Below are 22910 nucleotides of genomic sequence, written 5' to 3' on the forward strand. Positions count from 1 at the left end.
AAGACACGGAATTTATGGTCCACGAACCTGGTTTGAGATAACAGGTGTGAAGGAGGTCAGGAGATTCTCTGTTTACATTAGTGATCAGATCAAACAACATCTGTTGTTCATTATGGAGTCAGATTTGGGGAACTTAACTTATGATGGGAGTGTCTTGAGTGTCTTGGCTTTAAAAGACGAGACGATCTAAAGATTAAGTGCCACTCTCTGGGAGGACCTGGGTGAGCCAGGATGACTGACAGAGACTGGACCAAGCGCTGGAACTGTGGTATTTCTGAACAATTTGAATAATTTGCATTTCTTTGTTTAACTGTTGTATTTAAGGTCTTGTAAGGCCTACTTTGGTAATCATACTTTGTTATTAATAAATTGACTGTTTTAATTCTAAAATGTCACTCTTCCTTGGATCAAACGAATGCGCAGAACTCATTAGACAGGAAAGAGATTTGAGTTCCTTTATTCCACAAAAGGTTCAATGAATAAATAGATTCTAAAATCAACTCAATAGATTCACAAAATCATGGTGTTTGATTTAACATCTACCTGTCTGACCTCACATCTACCTGTCTGACCTCACATGTACCTGTCTGACCTCACATCTACCTGTCTGACCTCACATCTACCTGTCTGACCTCACATCTACCTGTCTGACCTCACATGTACCCGTCTGACCTCACATCTACCTGTCTGACCTCCCATCTACCTGTCTGACCTCACATGTACCCGTCTGACCTCACATCTACCTGTCTGACCTCACATCTACCTGTCTGACCTCACATCTACCTGTCTGACCTCACATGTACCCGTCTGACCTCACATCTACCTGTCTGACCTCCCATCTACCTGTCTGACCTCACATGTACCCGTCTGACCTCACATCTACCTGTCTGACCTCACATCTACCCGTCTGACCTCACATCTACCTGTGTGACCTCACATCTACCTGTCTGACCTCACATCTACCTGTCTGACATCACATGTACCCGTCTGACCTCACATCTACCTGTCTGACCTCACATCTACCTGTCTGACCTCACATCTACCCGTCTGACCTCACATGTACCTGTCTGACCTCACATCTACCCGTCTGACCTCACATCTACCTGTCTGACCTCACATCTACCCGTCTGACCTCACATCTACCTGTCTGACCTCACTTGTACCCATCTGACCTCACATCTACCTGTCTGACCTCACATGTACCCGTCTGACCTCACATGTACCCGTCTGACCTCACATCTACCCGTCTGACCTCACATCTACCTGTCTGACCTCACTTGTACCCATCTGACCTCACATCTACCCGTCTGACCTCACATCTACCCCTCTGACCTCACATCTACCTGTCTGACCTCACTTGTACCCATCTGACCTCACATGTACCCGTCTGACCTCACATCTACCTGTCTGACCTCACATCTACCTGTCTGACCTCACATGTACCCGTCTGACCTCACATCTACCTGTCTGACCTCACATGTACCTGTCTGACCTCACATCTACCTGTCTGACCTCACTTGTACCCATCTGACCTCACATCTACCTGTCTGACCTCACATGTACCCGTCTGACCTCACATGTACCTGTCTGACCTCACATGTACCCGTCTGACCTCACATCTACCTGTCTGACCTCACATCTACCTGTCTGACCTCACATCTACCCGTCTGACCTCACATGTACCTGTCTGACCTCACATCTACCCGTCTGACCTCACATCTACCTGTCTGACCTCACATCTACCCGTCTGACCTCACATCTACCTGTCTGACCTCACATGTACCCATCTGACCTCACATCTTCCTGTCTGACCTCACATCTACCTGTCTGACCTCACTTGTACCCATCTGACCTCACATCTTCCTGTCTGACCTCACATCTACCCGTCTGACCTCACATCTACCTGTCTGACCTCACTTGTACCCATCTGACCTCACATCTACCCGTCTGACCTCACATGTACCCGTCTGACCTCACATCTACCTGTCTGACCTCACATCTACCTGTCTGACCTCACATGTACCTGTCTGACCTCACATCTACCTGTCTGACCTCACATCTACCCGTCTGACCTTCTTTCTAACCTTTTATTGTGAAGTGACCTTGAGTCTCTTGAAAGTTTTAAACCAAATGTTTTATTATATCATGATGAACATCATAAGTGACTCGTGCTCCACTGAACTTCAAGTCTTCAGTCGACTCAACAAGTGATGAAAGAGTTTCTTCAACAACATTCAGATCAACACGTTTGTTTCAGGAGCAGATTTCTTCCATCATCACTGTCAGCACTTTAATGATGATTGACAGCAGCAACACAAGTGTGTTGGAGGAACACACTCACACACTCAGGTCACACACACACACTGAGGAACCAGAACCAGGAACCTCTGTGAGTCCAAATCCCAGGTACAAAGGTTCAGTGGAGGTGAAGAAGGTGTCGAGGTGTTTCTTTCCACCAGAGGAGACACTGAAGAAGGTTAAATATCCAGGTTCACTAAAGTTCATCATCATTCCTACTCTGTGAGAAACTTCTTGACTCTTGATGACATATTTGTTCTTATCGTGACAGAATTTATATCCATCATCATCAGAGCAGCTCAGACTCCAGGAATAACGGTTCTGTCCAAACTCAGACTCGTCTTCTTTCCCTCCGTCTCTTCTGAGAGTCAGTGCGATAGAAGCTCCTCCTCTCCACTCCAGCTCCCAGTAACATGGTCCAGTCACAGCTTCTCTGCTCATCACCTGAAGACACCGGTGGAATCTGTCGGGATGGTCCAGATAATCCTGATCCTGCGTCACAAGTTCCACCGTCCTGTTGTCGTTGGACAGTAGGAGGCGCCGGTGTGCTGTGTCCGGGTCCAGTGAGAGTGGACGGAAGTCTGAGAGAAGAAGACACGAGAGGTGATGATGGTGGAAGAACTTTCTCTTCAACACAATCATGGACTCAGTGTCCCAGCAAGCCAGGGAGGGCTGCTCTGTTTGTTGACATCTAGTGGAGATCATCATCAAAGTGAAGTCAACAGTCTTCTGAGACTGGGACCACCTCCAGAGAAGAACCAGGAGAAACATCCCAGAATCATCTTGTCACATTTGATTGACACCAGTGTGTCCATATCAAGTCAGCAGCTAAACTAGCATGTAGCTAACATGATGTTTCTTCATGTTCTTGAAACATCTCTGTGTTCATCTCCACCATCATCCTGGACTTGATGAAGCTCCATCAGCAGATTCAAGTGTAACAACATCTCAACATCATAACTGCTCCACTAGAAGCTGACAGAGTCAAGGAGTTCTCATCCATCAATCAAATCAAACTTACACTTCTTCCATCCAGATGTTAACCTCTGTGGTCCACAGTGATCCAGCCTGGAGGAGGAAACATTGAGAAGATCAGATTCATTTGACTTCAGATGCTGCTAAGTGGACGTTCTTTCATGACTGTGTTGACCACAACAAAGATGGATCTAGAAACACTCGCTCAGTCTCCACTGTCTCCTTGTTCTTCCACTGGTGTCCAGCAGGAGAACATGGAGAAGCTCTGAGAGTTGGATTCATGTTCTCAGTTCAGATGAAGAGTCTGAGCAGCGTCACACACTCACATCTCTCTGCTTCTGATCACATGTTCAGTCCTGAAGATCTTTGGAGCTCAGTCAGTGAGTTCTGCTGCTCCGTCCATACCTGAGAGTCTCCAGCCTCCAGTCTGGACTCTCCAGTCCAGCAGACAGCAGCTCCAGTCCTGGTCCTCCTGGATGATTGAAGCTCAGGTCCAGCTCTCTCAGATGGGACGGGTTAGATGTCAGAGCTGAGGCCAGAGAAGAACAACCTCCTGCTGAGATCTGACACCCTGACAGACTGTTATGAAGGAGAAACAGTTTCATTAAATCAGAAGAACTGAAGACATGATGTTCTGACCTGAGAGTCTCCAGGTGACAGTGTGGACTCTTCAGTCCAGCAGACAGCAGCTCCACTCCTGGATCCTTCAGGTAGTTCTCAGTCAGGTCCAGTAGAGTCAGACTAGAGGACGGAGAGCTGAGGACTGAGGACAGAAGTGAACAACTTCTCTCTGACAGGAAACAGTTGATCAGCCTGTGAAAGAGACGGAAACGTCAACAAGAGACTTTTTATCTATTTTGACTTGAAAGCCTTGATTGGAGGAAACACTGAACTCTTGACGTTCAAAAGATCATCACATGATTGTGTGAACATTTGAAGACTTTGATTTCAATCAGGATCAACTTGATCAACACATGAAATAATGAAGTTTTCATCAGTTCAACACTTGATGTATAAATGATCACATGACTCACTGTTGTGAGAGGATTGATGTGTGTTTGTGTTTAATGTCAGTGTTAGTGTTAGTGTTGTGTAACTCCACTCACACTGGTGTTGTGTAACTCCACTCACACTGGTGTTGTGTAACTCCACTCACACTTGTGTTGTGTAACTCCACTCACACTGGTGTTGTGTAACTCCACTCACACTGGTGTTGTGTAACTCCACTCACACTGGTGTTGTGTAACTCCACTCACACTTGTGTTGTGTAACTCCACTCACACTGGTGTTGTGTAACTCCACTCACACTGGTGTTGTGTAACTCCACTCACACTTGTGTTGTGTAACTCCACTCACACTGGTGTTGTGTAACTCCACTCACACTTGTGTTGTGTAACTCCACTCACACTGGTGTTGTGTAACTCCACTCACACTGGTGTTGTGTAACTCCACTCACACTTGTATTGTGTAACTCCACTCACACTGGTGTTGTGTAACTCTACTCACACTGGTGTTGGGTAACTCCACTCACACTGGTGTTGTGTAACTCCACTCACACTGGTGTTGTGTAACTCCACTCACACTGGTGTTGTGTAACTCGACTCACACTGGTGTTGTGTAACTCCACTCACACTGGTGTTGTGTAACTCCACTCACACTGGTGTTGTGTAACTCGACTCACACTGGTGTTGTGTAACTCCACTCACACTGGTGTTGGGTAACTCCACTCACACTGGTGTTGTGTAACTCGACTCACACTGGTGTTGTGTAACTCCACTCACACTGGTGTTGTGTAACTCGACTCACACTGGTGTTGTGTAACTCCACTCACACTGGTGTTGTGTAACTCCACTCACACTGGTGTTGTGTAACTCGACTCACACTGGTGTTGTGTAACTCCACTCACACTGGTGTTGGGTAACTCCACTCACACTGGTGTTGTGTAACTCCACTCACACTGGTGTTGTGTAACTCCACTCACACTGGTGTTGTGTAACTCGACTCACACTGGTGTTGTGTAACTCCACTCACACTGGTGTTGTGTAACTCCACTCACACTGGTGTTGTGTAACTCCACTCACACTGGTGTTGTGTAACTCCACTCACACTGGTGTTGTGTAACTCGACTCACACTGGTGTTGTGTAACTCCACTCACACTGGTGTTGTGTAACTCCACTCACACTGGTGTTGTGTAACTCGACTCACACTGGTGTTGTGTAACTCCACTCACACTGGTGTTGGGTAACTCCACTCACACTGGTGTTGTGTAACTCCACTCACACTGGTGTTGTGTAACTCCACTCACACTGGTGTTGTGTAACTCCACTCACACTGGTGTTGTGTAACTCCACTCACACTTGTGTTGTGTAACTCCACTCACACTGGTGTTGTGTAACTCCACTCACACTGGTGTTGTGTAACTCCACTCACACTGGTGTTGGGTAACTCCACTCACACTGGTGTTGTGTAACTCGACTCACACTGGTGTTGTGTAACTCCACTCACACTGGTGTTGTGTAACTCCACTCACACTGGTGTTGTGTAACTCCACTCACACTGGTGTTGTGTAACTCCACTCACACTGGTGTTGTGTAACTCCACTCACACTGGTGTTGTGTAACTCCACTCACACTGGTGTTGTGTAACTCCACTCACACTTGTGTTGTGTAACTCCACTCACACTGGTGTTGTGTAACTCGACTCACACTGGTGTTGTGTAACTCCACTCACACTGGTGTTGTGTAACTCCACTCACACTGGTGTTGTGTAACTCCACTCACACTGGTGTTGTGTAACTCCACTCACACTGGTGTTGGGTAACTCCACTCACACTGGTGTTGGGTAACTCCACTCACACTGGTGTTGTGTAACTCGACTCACACTGGTGTTGTGTAACTCCACTCACACTGGTGTTGGGTAACTCCACTCACACTGGTGTTGTGTAACTCCACTCACACTGGTGTTGTGTAACTCCACTCACACTGGTGTTGTGTAACTCCACTCACACTGGTGTTGTGTAACTCCACTCACACTGGTGTTGTGTAACTCCACTCACACTTGTGTTGTGTAACTCCACTCACACTGGTGTTGTGTAACTCGACTCACACTGGTGTTGTGTAACTCCACTCACACTGGTGTTGGGTAACTCCACTCACACTGGTGTTGTGTAACTCCACTCACACTGGTGTTGTGTAACTCCACTCACACTGGTGTTGTGTAACTCGACTCACACTGGTGTTGTGTAACTCCACTCACACTGGTGTTGTGTAACTCCACTCACACTGGTGTTGGGTAACTCCACTCACACTGGTGTTGGGTAACTCCACTCACACTGGTGTTGTGTAACTCCACTCACACTGGTGTTGTGTAACTCCACTCACACTGGTGTTGTGTAACTCCACTCACACTTGTGTTGTGTAACTCCACTCACACTTGTGTTGTGTAACTCCACTCACACTGGTGTTGTGTAACTCCACTCACACTTGTGTTGTGTAACTCCACTCACACTGGTGTTGTGTAACTCCACTCACACTGGTGTTGTGTAACTCCACTAACACTTGTGTTGTGTAACTCCACTCACACTTGTGTTTTGTAACTCCACTCACACTGGTGTTGTGTAACTCCACTCACACTGGTGTTGTGTAACTCCACTCACACTGGTGTTGTGTAACTCCACTCACACTGGTGTTGTGTAACTCCACTCACACTGGTGTTGTGTAACTCCACTCACACTGGTTTTGTTTAACTCCACTCACACTTGTGTTGTGTAACTCCACTCACACTGGTGTTGTGTAACTCCACTCACACTGGTGTTGTGTAACTCCACTCACACTGGTGTTGTGTAACTCCACTCACACTTGTGTTGTGTAACTCCACTCACACTGGTGTTGTGTAACTCCACTCACACTTGTGTTGTGTAACTCCACTCACACTGGTGTTGTGTAACTCCACTCACACTGGTGTTGTGTAACTCGACTCACACTGGTGTTGTGTAACTCGACTCACACTGGTGTTGTGTAACTCCACTCACACTGGTGTTGTGTAACTCCACTCACACTGGTGTTGTGTAACTCCACTCACACTGGTTTTGTTTAACTCCACTCACACTTGTGTTGTGTAACTCCACTCACAATGGTGTTGTGTAACTCCACTCACACTGGTGTTGTGTAACTCCACTCCACTTTAACTTGTTGTGTGACTCATGTTATTTGACTTGTGTTGTGTGAGTACTGTTGTGTGACTCGTGTTGTGTGACTTGTGTAGTGTGACTTGGGTTGTGTGACTTGTGTTGTGTACTTGTGTGACTTGTGTTAGTTGTGTAACTCCACTCACACTGGTGTTGTGTAACTCGACTTTGACTCGTTGTGTGACTCATGTTATTTGACTTGTGTTCTGTGAGTCGCGTTGTGTGACTTTTGTTGTGTGACTCTTGTTGTGTTGTGTGAGTCGTGTTGTGTGACTTGTGTTGTTTGACTCGTGTCAAGTGAGTTGTGTTGTGTGACTCTTGTTGGGTGAGTTTTGTGGTGTGACTTTTGTTGTGTGACTTTGTTGTGTGACTTTTGTGGTGTGACTTTTGTTGCGTGACTTTTGTTGTGCGACTTTTGTTGTGTAAGTTTTGTGGTGTGACTTTTGAGGTGTGACTTTTGTGCTGTGACTTTTGATGTGTGACTTTTGTTGTGTGCCCTTTGTGGTGTGACTTTTGATGTGACTTTTGTTGTGTGCCTTTTGTCGTGTGACTCGTGTCGTGTGACTTGTGTTGTGTGATTCATGTTGTGTGACTTTTGTCGTGTGAGTCGTGTTGTGTGACTTTTGTTGTGTGACTCATGTTGTGTTGTGTAAGTCGTGTTGTGTGACTTGTGTGAGTCGTGTTGTGTGACTCGTGTCATGTGAGTTGTGTTGTGTGATTTGTGTTTTGTGTTTTGTGTTGTGCGACTTGTGTTGTGTGATTTGTGTTTTGTGATTTGTGTTGTGCGACTTGTGTTGTGTGACTTGTGTTTTGTGATTTGTGTTGTGCGACTTGTGTTGTGTGATTTGTGTTTTGTGATTTGTGTTGTGCGACTTTTGTTGTGTGACTTGTGTTTTGTGTTGTGCGACTTGTGTTGTGTGATTTGTGTTTTGTGATTTGTGTTGTGTGACTTGTGTTTTGTGATTTGTGTTTTGTGATTTGTGTTGTGCGACTTGTGTTGTGTGATTTGTGATTTGTGTTGTGCGACTTGTGTTGTGTGACTTGTGTTTTGTGATTTGTGTTGTGCGACTTGTGTTGTGTGATTTGTGTTTTGTGATTTGTGTTGTGCGACTTGTGTTGTGTGATTTGTGTTTTGTGATTTGTGTTGTGTGACTTGTGTTTTGTGATTTGTGTTGTGCGACTTGTGTTGTGCGACTTGTGTTTTGTGATTTGTGTTGTGCGACTTGTGTTGTTTGACTTGTGTTGTGTGATTTGTGTTATGTGATTTGTGTTGTGCGCCTTGTGTTGTGCGACTTGTGTTGTGTGATTTGTGTTGTGTGATTTGTGTTTTGTCATTTGTGTTGTGTGATTTGTGTTTTGTGATTTGTGTTGTGCGACTTGTGTTGTGTGATTTGTGTTGTGTGATTTGTGTTGTGCGACTTGTGTTGTGTGACTTGTGTTGTGTGACTTGTGTTTTGTGATTTGTGTTGTGTGACTTGTGTTGTGTGATTTGTTTTTTGTGATTTGTGTTGTGCGACTTGTGTTGTGTGATTTGTGTTGTGTGATTTGTGTTGTGTGACTTGTGTTTTGTGATTTGTGTTGTGCGACTTGTGTTGTGTGATTTGTGTTTTGTGATTTGTGTTGTGCGACTTGTGTTGTGCGACTTGTGTTGTGTGACTTGTGTTTTGTGATTTGTGTTGTGCGACTTGTGTTGTGTGATTTGTGTTGTGTGATTTGTGTTTTGTGATTTGTGTTGTGTGATTTGTGTTTTGTGATTTGTGTTGTGCGACTTGTGTTGTGTGATTTGTGTTGTGCGACTTGTGTTGTGTGACTTGTGATTTATGTTTTGTGATTTGTGTTGTGCGACTTGTGTTGTGTGATTTGTGTTTTGTGATTTGTGTTGTGCGACTTGTGTTGTGTGATTTGTGTTTTGTGATTTGTGTTGTGCGACTTGTGTTGTGTGATTTGTGTTGTGCGACTTGTGTTGTGTGATTTGTGTTTTGTGATTTGTGTTGTGTGATTTGTGTTGTGCGACTTGTGTTGTGTGACTTGTGTTGTGTGACTTAAGTTGTGTGACTTGTGTTGTGTGACTTGAAATATTATACATGACCTGAAATATTCTTCACCTTCCTGTTGTGTTCATGAAATATCAACTTCTAGAACCAAGTTCATGAGTCGAGGAAAAGTCATTCAAATCCTTCTCAGAGTGAAAAAGGTTTCATGAAGAAACATGAATCCATTCACTGTTTACATCCATGTGTGTGTTTGTGTTTGTTTGAAATGATGTTCTGACCTGAGAGTCTCCAGGTGACAGTGTGGACTCTTCAGTCCAGCAGACAGCAGCTCCACTCCTGGATCCTGCAGGTCAAGGTTGTGACTCAGGTCCAGTTGAGTCAGACTAGAGGACGGAGAGCTGAGGACTGAGGACAGAAGTGAACAACTTCTCTCTGACAGTCGACACCTGATCAGCCTGTGAAAGAGACGAGTGTCGTCAACAAGAGGATTGATTTGTGTTTATATGAGAAACAAACACAAGATAACATAAGGAAAAATAAAGAGTCACAAAACAAACAACAATGACAAATGAAAATAAAAGGTTGTTACATGTATATTGATCATAATAACACATCATTGATTCTTTTTCTATTCACTTACTTATCTCAGTGTTTTTGTGTGTTTTCTCTCAATTGTTGTGTCGAATTCTTTTCCAGAGTAAAAATATCTTCAATTTAATCAAGACACTGATTCAATCGTGAAGATTCACTTCAGTCAATTTATTCTATTTGTTTTTTAACCTTCAATTCAATATGAACAGGTTTACAAAGTTATTATTCATAACCGTGTCAGGTGTGAGTGTGAAGGTGTTGCAGGTAATACAAGCTCAAACAATGTGTGTGTGTTTGACAATCAAGGAGTCGACTACTTCCACTATACATGGACTACTATCAACCTTCAGCTAATGCCAACATGACTGACCAAATGACTGATGTAGTTCAACATATGGAGGACAGTGAGCTGAGACTATGGTATCCCATCCAAGGACGACAGCCCCTCCATCAGCCCCACACAACAGCTCAGGAGCCCATGATGGTTCAAGTCACTTCCCAACGGACATTTCTAGATTCTCTCATGTTAGACACGAAACACAAAGAGAACTCAAGGCTCCTCTTGTTTTCCGTGGGGATGTTCAGACAAAGTTGAGTTGGAAGAATGGCTCGAGTTGATGGAAGATTATTTCAAGAAACGTGATGTTCAACTGGAGAGTCGGGTCGAAGAAATTCTCACACATTTAAGGGCTCGAGCTAAAGAGTGAAGTTTGGGATAGAAATGGAGAGATAGATGTTGCACGCCGTCCTCACGCTGTGTATGGTCTCTTGAGGAAACATTTTTCTTCCGAACGATATTCATGGTGCCTTTCGTTCAACTCTCACAGATGAAGACCCGTTTGACTACTGGCTCCGCCTCAATAAAGCTGCTGCAGTCGCCACAGGTTGCTTGTGGGAACAAGGCAAATGTTTGATCACCCAGATCTGGCTCACATTCCGGTCCATCCTTTGGATAAATGGTCAGCCGTGAAGTGCAGGACGAGTTGGATGAATTTCATAGACTAGTTTGAAGACACCAGCCAAACATAGTGAAGAGGTGAACATGGATAGAGTTGAAGTTAACCTACAGCAGCCTGTGAACCACCTGAGAGACAGCAGCCAGTTGATCAAGACTCTTCTACAATGGAGAGGTTGCTGGGGTTGTTGGAAAAGATGCTGCTGCAGAACCAGAGTCGGAACCAAGTTATGGTTCTTTCTCAAAACACAAAATGGATTGTGTTGAGGCAACTGAATATGTATATATAGAATCTGTTTGGACGACAAGCCTTTCAGACTGCAGTACCCCCGTGTCCCCTCTAGTCAATATGAGAAACTGAGGATCGCCAGTCAGTTAAACTTATAGTTATAATTATAGTTAAACTTATATCTATACTTATAATTATAGTTCAACTTATAGTTATACTTATAGTTATAATTATAGTTATACTTATACTTATACTTATAGTTGTACTTATAAGTATAGTTTAACTTATACTTATAGTTATACTTAAACTGATAGTTATACTAATAATTATACTCTCCTTCACTCCTCTACTCCTTCACTCCTCCAATACTCTACTCATTAAATCCTCTACTCCTTCACTCCTGTACTCTCCCACTACTCTACTCCTTCACTACTCTACTCATTAAATACTCTACTCCTTCACTCCTCCACTACTCTACTCCTTCACTACTCTACTCATTAAATCCTTCACTACTCTACTCCTTTACTACTCTACTCATTAAATACTCTACTCCTTTACTCCTCCACTTATTCAATCCTCTAATCCTTCACTCGTAGTATAACTACACGTACGAGTACTACTACAAATACTAGAACTACTACGAGTACTACAAATACTAGTACTACTAAGAATACTAGTACACGTACTAGTACTACAAGGAGTACTACAAATACTAGCACTACTAGGAGTACTACAAGTACTAGTACTACTACGAGTAATTATACACGTACTAGTACTACTACGAGTACTACACGTACTAGTACTACTATGAGAAGTACAAATACTAGTACTACTACGAGTACTACGATTACTAGTACTACTACGACGGGTACTAGTACTACTATGAGTACTAGTACTACGAATACTAATAGTACTACGAGTACTACTACGAGTACGAGTACTACTATGAGTACTAGTACTACTACGAGTACTAGTACTACGAGTACTCATACTTCTACGAGTACTTATAGTACTACAAGTACTAGTACTAAGAGTCATTCATAATAATAATAATAATTTAATTGTGTAAATTGTAAAAGTGTGTTATCATAACAAAGTTATCTGAAGACACTTTACAGTTGAAGTAATACTCTAGTGGAGAAAGTAAAAACAGATCAATAATAAAGTACAGTGTGGCTGGAGCAGGAAAAATGTGCTTTTAGAAGAACCTGGAGCAGAAGTAAACAGTTGATGAATGAAAACAAGAGCGTCCAGGTTTACTTGTTGAACAAAGACCAAGATGACACGATTGATCAGGTGAAAGCAATCGTGGATAAACGAACACATGACTTCCTCAACCAGACCCTGCGATGGATCACAGATTCACTGATGCACTGAGACAACAATGTTTTTAGAACCTATGAAGAACTCAAAGACAAAATCAAAAAAACAGGAACCATTGCTTAATACTGTAAAGATATATCAAAAAATAAATGTCATTTGTTTCATGGCTTGATGGTCTAGTGGTATGAACCTCGCTCTTGATGACTGAGGTCCTGGGTTCAAAACCCAGAGGTGACATATGACTTTATATATATGGTTTGTTTATAGTCTGTGGAAAAGTTCTCTTTTATCTCTTCCATTCTTTCTTTTATTCCTCTTTTTCTACCCTTTTCCCCCGTTCATTTCAATGAGGAAACTCTTCAACTCAACTTTCAACTCCTTCCACTGTAACCTACTACTTCTACTACTAATTCCACTACTACTTCTACTACTAATTCCACTACTACTTCTACTACTAATTCCACTACTACTTCTAATACTAATTCCACTACTACTTCTACTACTAATTCCACTACTACTTCTACTTCTAATTCCACTACTACTTCTACTACTAATTCCACTACAACTTCTACTACTAATTCCACTACTACTTCCACAACTACTACTTCAACTACTACTTCAACTACTACTTCCACTACTAATTCCACTACTACTAATCCAACTACTTCTTCCACTACCAGTTCCACTTCTACTGATTCCACTACTACTACTTCCGGTACTACAAATTGTGTGAATGCTGCTCAGTGTGTGAGTGTGTGTGTGTGTGTGTGTGTGTGTGTGTGTGTGGGGGTGTGTGTGTGTGTGTGTGTATGATGTGGCTCTTTGCGGTAACACAGTAAAAAAAATGTGGCTCTTAGGCTCTGACTGGTTGGCCACCCCTGCACTAGACCAACAAAATTCCTTGACAGCTGAAGAATTATCAGCCGTTTTTGGAGCACAAATCTCCGGTGGAATGAGCCAGAAAGAAGGCACAAAACCTCCTCTTCCTCAACTTGTGGACATCACTCAGTCTGACTCATTAACTAAAAGTGAAATAGCCAGACTGCAAGAACATGACAACATTCTAAACATGGCGTTTTATTATGTCAAACGTCATAGGCGACTAAACACAGAAAATCTTCCAGTTAATCGCCCCAAATTCATTCAAAGGTCAGGTGTTGCGTGGTTTACATGACTCAGAGGTCGTCAGGGTCAGGCACGCACTGTGTCACTGGAGTGGACTGGAGAGTGACATCATTCAAATCATTAGTAAAGGGCTGTTTTCGCTGTGTTGTTGCTAAAACTCCAGAACCTGCATTTCGTGTCCCCCTTGAATGCATTCCAACAGCTGCACCTTTGGAATTGGTTTGCATAGATTTTTGCTGAGAAATCTGTCAATCAAAGCGTGGATGTACTTGTTGTGACTGATCATTTCTCAAAAGATAAGCAGGTATCCCGTCGACTGGGTTCGCACCCTTTTTCCTCATGTTTGGCAGGACACCACGATAACCTGTTGATGTTGTGTTCCAGCATGCTCTCCCTGATTCCACTGTTGTTGACCATCATGACTTTGTGTCTCGGTTGAAGCAGGAGTTAGCCAAAGCTACTCAAATTGGCCAAAATCTACCCGCAGAGCTAGGGGCATGTCTCTTGCTGTTGGTGATCGGGTTCTGCCCTCTTGACAAATGAGCGATTAGTGATAGTGTAAACACATCATTCCTCTATAGACCTAATGCACTGTAGGAGCGAGTGACACTGTACCAAGATGGCCGCCCTGTATACACACCGCTCTAGTGGGCGGCAGCAGTCGATGCGGCGTCCATGTAAATATGTCTATGGCCTCGAGGACTGCGATGAGGTAGGAGGAGGAGATGCTCTGTGAGCATTAGTGTAGAAAAATATGTTAGAAACACCTTTTTCTTTCAATGTCATATTTTATGTTCTTTGTTTAGTAGCAGTTTTATTGTATATGTTTGTTTAATTGTTTAACGTTTAACTTATTGTGTGGTGTTTCTAGAGCGAGAGGAACGAGTGTGTGAGCGATCCATCCTCAAACAGTATTTTGATTTATGTGCAGAATCCTACAAATAAAAGACGAGTGATCCACGCGCAGCTTTGACTCTCTGGAGTCTCACCTCTGACTTTCACATGTTCTGAAGCTGAAGACATGATGTTCTGACCTGAGAGTCTCCAGGTGACAGTGTGGACCCTTCAGTCCAGCAGACAGCAGCTCCACTCCTGGATCCTGCAGGTCGTTGATACTCAGGTCCAGTTGAGTCAGACTAGAGGACGGAGAGCTGAGGACTGAGGACAGAAGTGAACAACTTCTCTCTGACAGTCGACAGTCTCTCAGCCTGTGAAAGAGACGAGTGTCGTCAACAAGAGGATTGATTTGTGTTTATATGAGAAACAAACACAAGATAACATAAGGAAAAATAAAAAGAGTCACAAAACAAACAACAATGACAAATGAAAATAAAAGGTTGTTACATGTATATTGATCATAATAACACTGTCATGAGTCTACATGTTCCTCCTTGTGTTTCCGGTTTTATTGTGAAATCCGCTCCCTTCTGTGTCTGTGCTAGTCTTACTTCCTCCTGTCTGAGTAGTGATTGGTCCAGCCGTGTCTTGTTAGTCCCGCCCCCAGCTGCTGCTGATTGCTCCCCTGTGTTCTTAAGCCTCCACTCTCTGTCACGTCCTTGTCTTGTCGTCACCGTTTTCCAGTACCTGTCTCCTGGGTGTCACCGTTCCACATCGTGATAAACACATCATTGATTATTTTTCTATTCACTTACTTATCTCAGTGTTTTTGTGTGTTTTCTCTCAATTGTTGTGTCTAATTCTTTTCCAGAGTAAAAATAGGGTTCAGTTTTAGGACCACTGTTATTTACCCTGTACATGAACAGCCTTGGACAAAATGTCCAGAAATGACCGAAATGTATTGTTTTGCATCCTCACTTAATAAGGCTTTTGAGTTCATGCAACGTGCTTTTGATCAAGTGCAGGCTCAGCTTTGTCAACTGAAGCTTGTTCTCCATGCTGATAAGACCAAACTTATGGTATTTTCAAATTACAAAAAGATTGAGATAAATCACAATATTTTAACTTCCCAAGGTCCTGCAATTGAGTATTTTTACAAATACTTGGGTTTTATGATTGATGACCACATCTCTTTAAAATTCACATACAAAACCTGGTAAATAAACTGAAGCTAAGGTTAGGCTCGACGACGACGAGTCGAAGCTACCTTCCTGACCGTTCTTGATTCTGGAGATGTGTTGTACATGAATTCATCAGCTCACTGTCTAAAGATGTTGGACACTGTGTAACATGGAGCCTTGAGGTTCATGACAAACTGAAGACCCTTAACCCATCACTGCACACTATACTCAAGAGTTCACTGGCCTTCGCTCTCTTGGCGACGACTTAGTCATTGGCATGTTTGTATCTACAAGGAGATTATAGGTTATGAATGTTCCTCCAGCTCGTACTGAACTGGGTAAAACAGCTTTTAAGATTTCTGCGCCGTCATCGTGGAAGAAGCTGAAGAAGCAGCACAAGTTTGAGACTCAAGTGACTTTTAACAAATTCAAGGCTGTTGTCAGGAATTTGACGTCGAACTCTATCAGCAAGTGTGAATGTTTTTAGTCAGTAATCTTTTATCTTTTTCTGATATTGTACCAATGGACTTAATACTGTAAGAAATAGTTTGTATGTGTAACTGTTTTGCTGTCCATCCTGTCCAGGTCTCTCTTGTAAAAGAGATTTTAATGTCAATGAGACTAACCTGGATGAATAAAGGATAAATAAATAAAATAATAATACAGAGTTATTCATTCACTGTTTGTGTGTTTGTGTCCACGTCACATGTTCAAGTGTTTGCTCATGAAATTCAAATGAAAAGTTGATGTTATTTCAAAAAGTGACTTTAGAAAATGATGGATTTACAAAACAAGGTGAAAGAAAAACCATGAAGAGAGAAAGAAGGAGTGAGTTGGTGACACAGAGATGAGTTGAAATGAAAGATATGAGCAGGATGTGAGACGACACTGATGAATATTGTGATGAAGAAGAACATGTTTGACTTTTCATACAGTTGCTGATGTGTTCATCACACATGCTCACATCACCATGAACATTACCCTGCATTGAAATCTAGCAACAGAACAAGTGATGACATCACAAGAGTCTCTCAAATGTGTTTGAATGGATCTGAGATCAGTAAATATGTGTCAACATACTGAACAGCACGACCCAGCAGAAGAACAAATCAAGTTCAAGTGTGAGAACCTGCTGAAGACTGAGGTCACTTAGAATCATCTGCTTCATTGAAGAACTCACTGGAGACTCAACTTTGACTCTCTGGAGTCTCACCTCTGACTTTCACATGTTCTGAAGCTGAAGACATGATGTTCTGACCTGAGAGTCTCCAGGTGACAGTGTGGACTCTTCAGTCCAGCAGACAGCAGCTCCACTCCTGGATCCTGCAGGTAGTTGTGACTCAGGTCCAGTTGAGTCAGACTAGAGGACGGAGAGCTGAGGACTGAGGACAGAAGTGAACAACTTCTCTCTGACAGTCGACAGAAGCTCAGCCTGTGAAAGAGACGAGTGTCGTCAACAAGAGGATTGATTTGTGTTTATATGAGAAACAAACACAAGATAACATAAGGAAAAATAAAAAGAGTCACAAAACAAACAACAATGACAAATGAAAATAAAAGGTTGTTACATGTATATTGATCATAATAACACATCATTGATTCTTTTTCTATTCACTTACTTATCTCTGTGTTTTTGTGTGTTTTCTCTCAATTGTTGTGTCGAATTCTTTTCCAGAGTAAAAATATCTTCAATTTAATCAAGACACTGATTCAATCGTGAAGATTCACTTCAGTCAATTTATTCTATTTGTTTTTTAACCTTCAATTCAATATGAACAGGTTTACAAAGTTATTATTCATAACAGTGTCAGGTGTGAGTGTGAAGGTGTTGCAGGTAATACAAGCTCAAACAATGTGTGTGTGTTTGTCACTCACACTCCTGCACTCTCTCAACATTGTTGTCTTCATTTGAATGTTTACAGTTAGAAAATTCAAGGTGAATTCTCTCCATCTTTGGATCCAGTGGATCTATGTTGTGACACAGATGGAGTTTCAATCATCCTCCGTCACATTCACCTTCATTTCTTCTCCCATGTTTGCTTCACATGCACTGAATTACTTTCAACTTTTGAAACATTTGTCAAGTTTGGAGACTATTTTTGAAGGAGGTTGTTTCTGAATGTTATTTTCTGTTCTATTAACACTGGTTAAACTTTTCATTTTCTTCATTTATGTTCAGTTTTCACGCTGGATTTTGGGGACAATCCTAAAATAAACCCTGTCTGTGCCTGAGGGAGAAACATACAGTTGTTCATTCCCTGTTTGTGTGTTTGTGTCCACGACACATGTTCAAGTGTTTGCTCATGAAATTCAAATATAAGTTGATGTTCAAAAAGTGACTTTAGAAAATGATGGATTTACAAAACAACGTGAAAAAAAAACCATGAAGAGAGAAAGGAAGTTGGAGTTTCTCAGCCTGAATAAAATGAAGAAGGAAATCAAACATTCATGGTTCATATCAGAGATGTTTCAATGATCCACTTACAGAACTTCATTTGAAGCTTGAACCACCGGCAGAAGCCTCTCAAGAACCTCCTCTGAGGTAGAGTATTTCTTCAGGTCAAACACTTTCAGATGTTCCTCTGAGGACAGTAAGATGAAGGCCAGGCTGGACCATTGAGCAGGAGACAGTTTATCTGTGGAGAGACGTCCTGATCTCAGCTGCTGTTGGACCTCCTCCACCAGAGAAGTGTCCTTCACTTCATTCAGACAGTGGAACAGGTTGATGATTCTCTCTGGAGACACATTCTCACTGATCTTCTCCTTGATGAGCTTTGCTGTGTCCTGATTGGTCCAAGAGCTTCTTCCTGTTTGTTTCAGTAAACCTGTCAGGAGACTCTGGCTGGTCTGCAGAGAAAGACCCAGAAGGAAGCGCAGGAACAAGTCCAGATGTCCATTTGGACTTTCTACAGCTTCATTGATGGTTCTCTGGTAGAAACTTTTGATTGGAAGTTTGTTTCTAAACATTCTTGACAGTTTGGATGGTTGTTGTGAATCAAGCAAGTTGACTCCAGACTTGATGAAGTTCTGGTGAACATGAAGAGCAGCCAGAAACTCCTGAAGACTCAGGTGGATGAAGCAGAACATCTGGTCCTGGTAGAGTCCTCTCTCCTCTCTGAAGATCTGAGTGAAGACTCCTGAGTGAAGTGAAGCAGCTGTGATGTTGATGTCACACTCTGTCAGGTCTGATTCATAGAAGACCAAGTTTCCTTTCTTCAGATGCTCAAAAGCCAGTTTTCCCAGAGACTCCATCATCTCCCTGCTCTCAGGATCCCAAACTGTGTCTGTCCCAGCTGCTCCATGGTACTTCATCTTCTTGACTTTGGACAGAACCACCAGGAAGTGGATGAACATCTCAGTCAGGGTGTTGGGCAGCTGTCCTGTCTCTCCTCTCTTCAACATGTCCTCCAGTACTGTGGCAATGATCCAGCAGAAGATCGGGATGTGACACATGATGTGGAGGCTTCGTGAGGTCTTGATGTGAGAGATGATGCTGCTGGTCTGCTCCTCATCACTGGACCTCTTTCTGAAGTACTCCTCCTTCTGGAGGTCAGTGAACCCTCTGACCTCTGTCACCATGTCCACACACTCAGGAGGGATCTGATTGGCTGCTGCAGGTCGTGTGGTGATCCAGAGACGAGCTGAGGGAAGAAGATTCCCTCTGATGAGGTTTGTCAGGAGGACGTCTACTGAGGTGGACTCTGTAGCTGCTGTCAGGACCTGACTGTTGAGGAAGTCCAGAGGGAGTCGACACTCGTCCAGACCATCAAAGATGAACAGGACCTGGAGTCCTTCAAAACTGATGAGATCTTTGGTTTCAGGAAAGAAAAGATGAACAAGTTCCATCAAACTCAACTTCTTCTCTTTCAGCAGGTTCAGCTCTCTGAAGGTGAAAGGAAACATGAGGTGGAAGTTCTGGTGGGCTTTGTCTTCAGCCCAGTCCAGAGTGATCTTCCGTGTCAGGAGGGTCTTCCCAATGCCAGCCACGCCCTTCGTCAGCAGGCTCCTGATTGGTGGGTCTCTCTCAGGTGAGGCTTTAAAGAGGTCTTCTGTTCTGATGGTAGTTTCTGGTCTGGTCTGGTTCCTGGTGGCTGCTTCGATCTGTCGGACCTCGTGCTCCTGGTTGACCTGGTCTGTGCCCCCCTCAGTGATGTAGAGCTCCGTGTAGATCTGATTCAGAGGAGCAGAGTTTCCTGCTTTAGCGACCCCCTCAGACACACTGTGGAACTTCTTCTTCAGGCTCCTCTTCAGTCGTCTTTGACGCTTTCCAGCATGACTTCCTGAAGAAGAGAAGTCACATGAAGCTCAAGATTCTAGAAGATCAATCTTCTCATCAGCTGCAGGAACTTCCATCACAAATTTACTTCAAGACGTCATATTCAGCAGGTTGAAGGTTCAAATCCTCTTACTTCCCCACAGGCGACCAGCAAGCTCCTCCTGCTTCATGCTCCTCAGGAAGTTCAGGATGATCTTCAGGAAAGCTTCTCTGCTGCTCCTCATCTGCTCCTCTTCACACTTCGACTCCTCCTCTTCCTCATCATCATCCAGGTGTTTCTGCTCACCTGGTCTGAGAAACTTCTTCACTCTCTCCAGTTCCTCCTTCACCAGGGTCATGACCTTCTCCTCCAGCAGCTGAAACACACACAGACACATATGACTAGAGGCAGGTCTCAACTTTCTTCACGAGCAGGACGTGATATTACGTCTCTTATTGACGTCATAGAAGGAAAAATTATATTTAAATCTCATCTTCTCTCCAGAACCAAACAAGAGTCTCAGCCACACCAGACCTTCTGGTTCATGTAGGAACAGCTCAAGTGTGAAGCTGACAGATGCAGGTGTCCAGTACTCAGAGCTTCATGAAGCAGCAGAAGCAGCTGCTGTAGTTCGCAGGTGAAGCTGAAGAACGTACCTGAATCGTGGACTCCACATCTGTCTGATGCTGCTGGACACACTGGAGAACATCTGAGACCTGCTGATCCTCTCTGTGAAGAACATCAGGTAGTCGATAAGTTCTACTTCTACAATGTCACCAATGATCTGAGCAAGACTTCATGGCTTCAGTTTGTTGCTTCTTCTCTTGGATGTTGACTTTCTTTCACGACTGTCTGCAGCACTTTTGACTAACAGTTCATGAGCAGTTGGTATCAGTGGAGAAAAGAGAGAAGAAAACCTCACCTGTCTCCTGAAGACTCTTGTCCACCTTTGAAATCAATAGGTTGTCCCATTGATGCTTCACTCTTCAGAGACTCACAGTTGAGTTCAGACTCTTTTTGTTTCTCCTGGTAGATCCTGAAAGAGACACAACTCTGATCAACACTTCTGTCGTTCACCATCTGACCAGTAAATGTCATGTTGCTCCTGTTGTCTCTCACCTCTGATGCTTCTGTTCACCTCTGAAGTCAATAAATCTTCCCATAGACACGTCACTCTTCAGAGACACACAGCTGGGAGCAGGTCCAGGTCCTGGTCCAGGTCCTGGTCCAGGTCCTGGTCCTGGTCTTTGTCCAGGTCCAGGTCCAGCAGATGTACGTAGCTTTGATCTGAACACACACAAGTTTCAGTGAGAAGAAGATTCCAGTATTTGTAGGTGTGACAGAGACGTGATCTTCTCACCTCTGAGCTCTGGTCTGACTGTCATGGTCTTCACCCAGAGGAGGTTTAGAGGCAGGATCTTCCTCCTCTGTGTCCACACCTGCACACAAACACAACAGCATCATCACTCGTCATCATTGTGTTGTTACACAAACAACATGTTGTTGCTCAACCACACATTCATGTGTTCACTCTAGTTGTTGCTGATCTTCACATGAACTTTGACTCTTGGTATCTGAACACTTTTTATTGCTGGAATCAAAAGATGCCGGAACAGAGTTCAGACGTTATCAACAGTCAGGATCAGAGTTCACCTGCTGCTGCCACACCTGTGTTTATAGCCCTCGATTCTTCATCCAGTCACCAGGTTAATGATTGATGCACATGTTGATATGAGAGCAATTTGTTCTTTGACTGACTTTGATACACTTTATCTTTTTATGTTTTCACTCATTCAATCAACACATGAAGAATAATTTTCTTTTTCACCTCAGTCTTGATTCATTTATTCAACTCACTCTTGATTCATTTATTCACCTCACTCATGATTCATTTATTCACCTCACTCATGATTCATTTATTCACCTCACTCATGATTCATTTATTCACCTCACTCATGATTCATTTATTCACCTCACTCATGATTCATTTATTCACCTCACTCATGATTCATTTATTCACCTCACTCATGATTAATTTATTCACCTCACTCTTGATTAATGTATTCACCTCACTCATGATTCATTTATTCACCTCAATCTTGATTCATGTATTCACCTCACAAACTCACTCTTGACTCATGCATTCACACTCTGGCTGGGGAACATGGCAACATGAAAAAAGTCACTGACCTGTGAGCAGCTCTCTGCTCTGAAGACTTGTGTCCATGTTTGTAGGTGAAACTTCCAGGTGAGCTGAGCTGCTTGTGATCCAGACTCAGGGAAACACTGATCAACCGTCAGTGAGGAGGTGTGTCCTGTCAGAGACATCAGTGCAACATGTAGTTGACTCACACTTTTACGACATCGTTCAACAACAAAACATTTTCCACGAGAATCCCGACGTTTGACAAGTTTAGTCACGATGTTGATCTAGAAGAAGGAATGCAGGAGTTATTTACATGAATATATTAATGTTTATATGAGTAACCTTCAGAGTAACATAGTACTTTACATAAGAAACACTCAGTTAAACAACTGTCTGACCACACCTGTTCAAAGTTCTACTTTATCGCTTGATGATTCATGATTGATTAACAAAACTGTTAGTGTAAGAAGTAACTTCACTGATATAAGAACAACTTTAGTTCTTCACTGTCATCACTTGACTTTTACTAACACATAATCCCATAATGCCATTAGAGTCGGGCGAGTTACAGGCTCCATATTGACCTAAGAGAGGCGTTTAGAGACCATCACCGTCTGCACTCCCCCTCCCTCTCTTCCACTCCCTCCACCTCCTCCTCCTCCTCACCCTCCTCCTCCACCTCCTCCTCCTCCCCCTCCTCCTCCTCCTCCTCCCCCTCCTCCACCTCCTCCTCCTCCTCCTCCCCCTCCTCCACCTCCCCCTCCCTCTCTTCCACCTCCTCCTCCCCCACCTCCACCTCCTCCTCCACCTCCT

The 22910-nt window shown here is 43.3% G+C and overlaps 1 protein-coding gene across 1 annotated transcript; it reads right to left on the reverse strand.

The window, feature by feature from the left end:
• Positions 1-2112: 2112 nt before the first annotated feature.
• On the reverse strand, positions 2113-22205 carry LOC148064559 (NACHT, LRR and PYD domains-containing protein 3-like). Its single transcript, XM_087808404.1, has 13 exons — positions 22142-22205; positions 21312-21390; positions 21071-21238; positions 20874-21002; positions 20608-20680; positions 20105-20327; positions 18181-19975; positions 14712-14885; positions 9733-9909; positions 3913-4086; positions 3679-3852; positions 3320-3366; positions 2113-2879 (listed from the first exon to the last, which is right to left on the reverse strand). Exons 1-13 carry the CDS (start codon positions 22176-22178, stop codon positions 2338-2340), a joined length of 3792 nt encoding a protein of 1263 aa, XP_087664530.1. The 5' UTR covers positions 22179-22205; the 3' UTR covers positions 2113-2337.
• Positions 22206-22910: the final 705 nt, after the last annotated feature.

The sequence above is a fragment of the Callionymus lyra genome, chromosome 15, assembly GCF_982586985.1.
Source record: "Callionymus lyra chromosome 15, fCalLyr1.hap1.1, whole genome shotgun sequence".
Classification (NCBI taxonomy): Eukaryota; Metazoa; Chordata; class Actinopteri; order Syngnathiformes; family Callionymidae; genus Callionymus; species Callionymus lyra.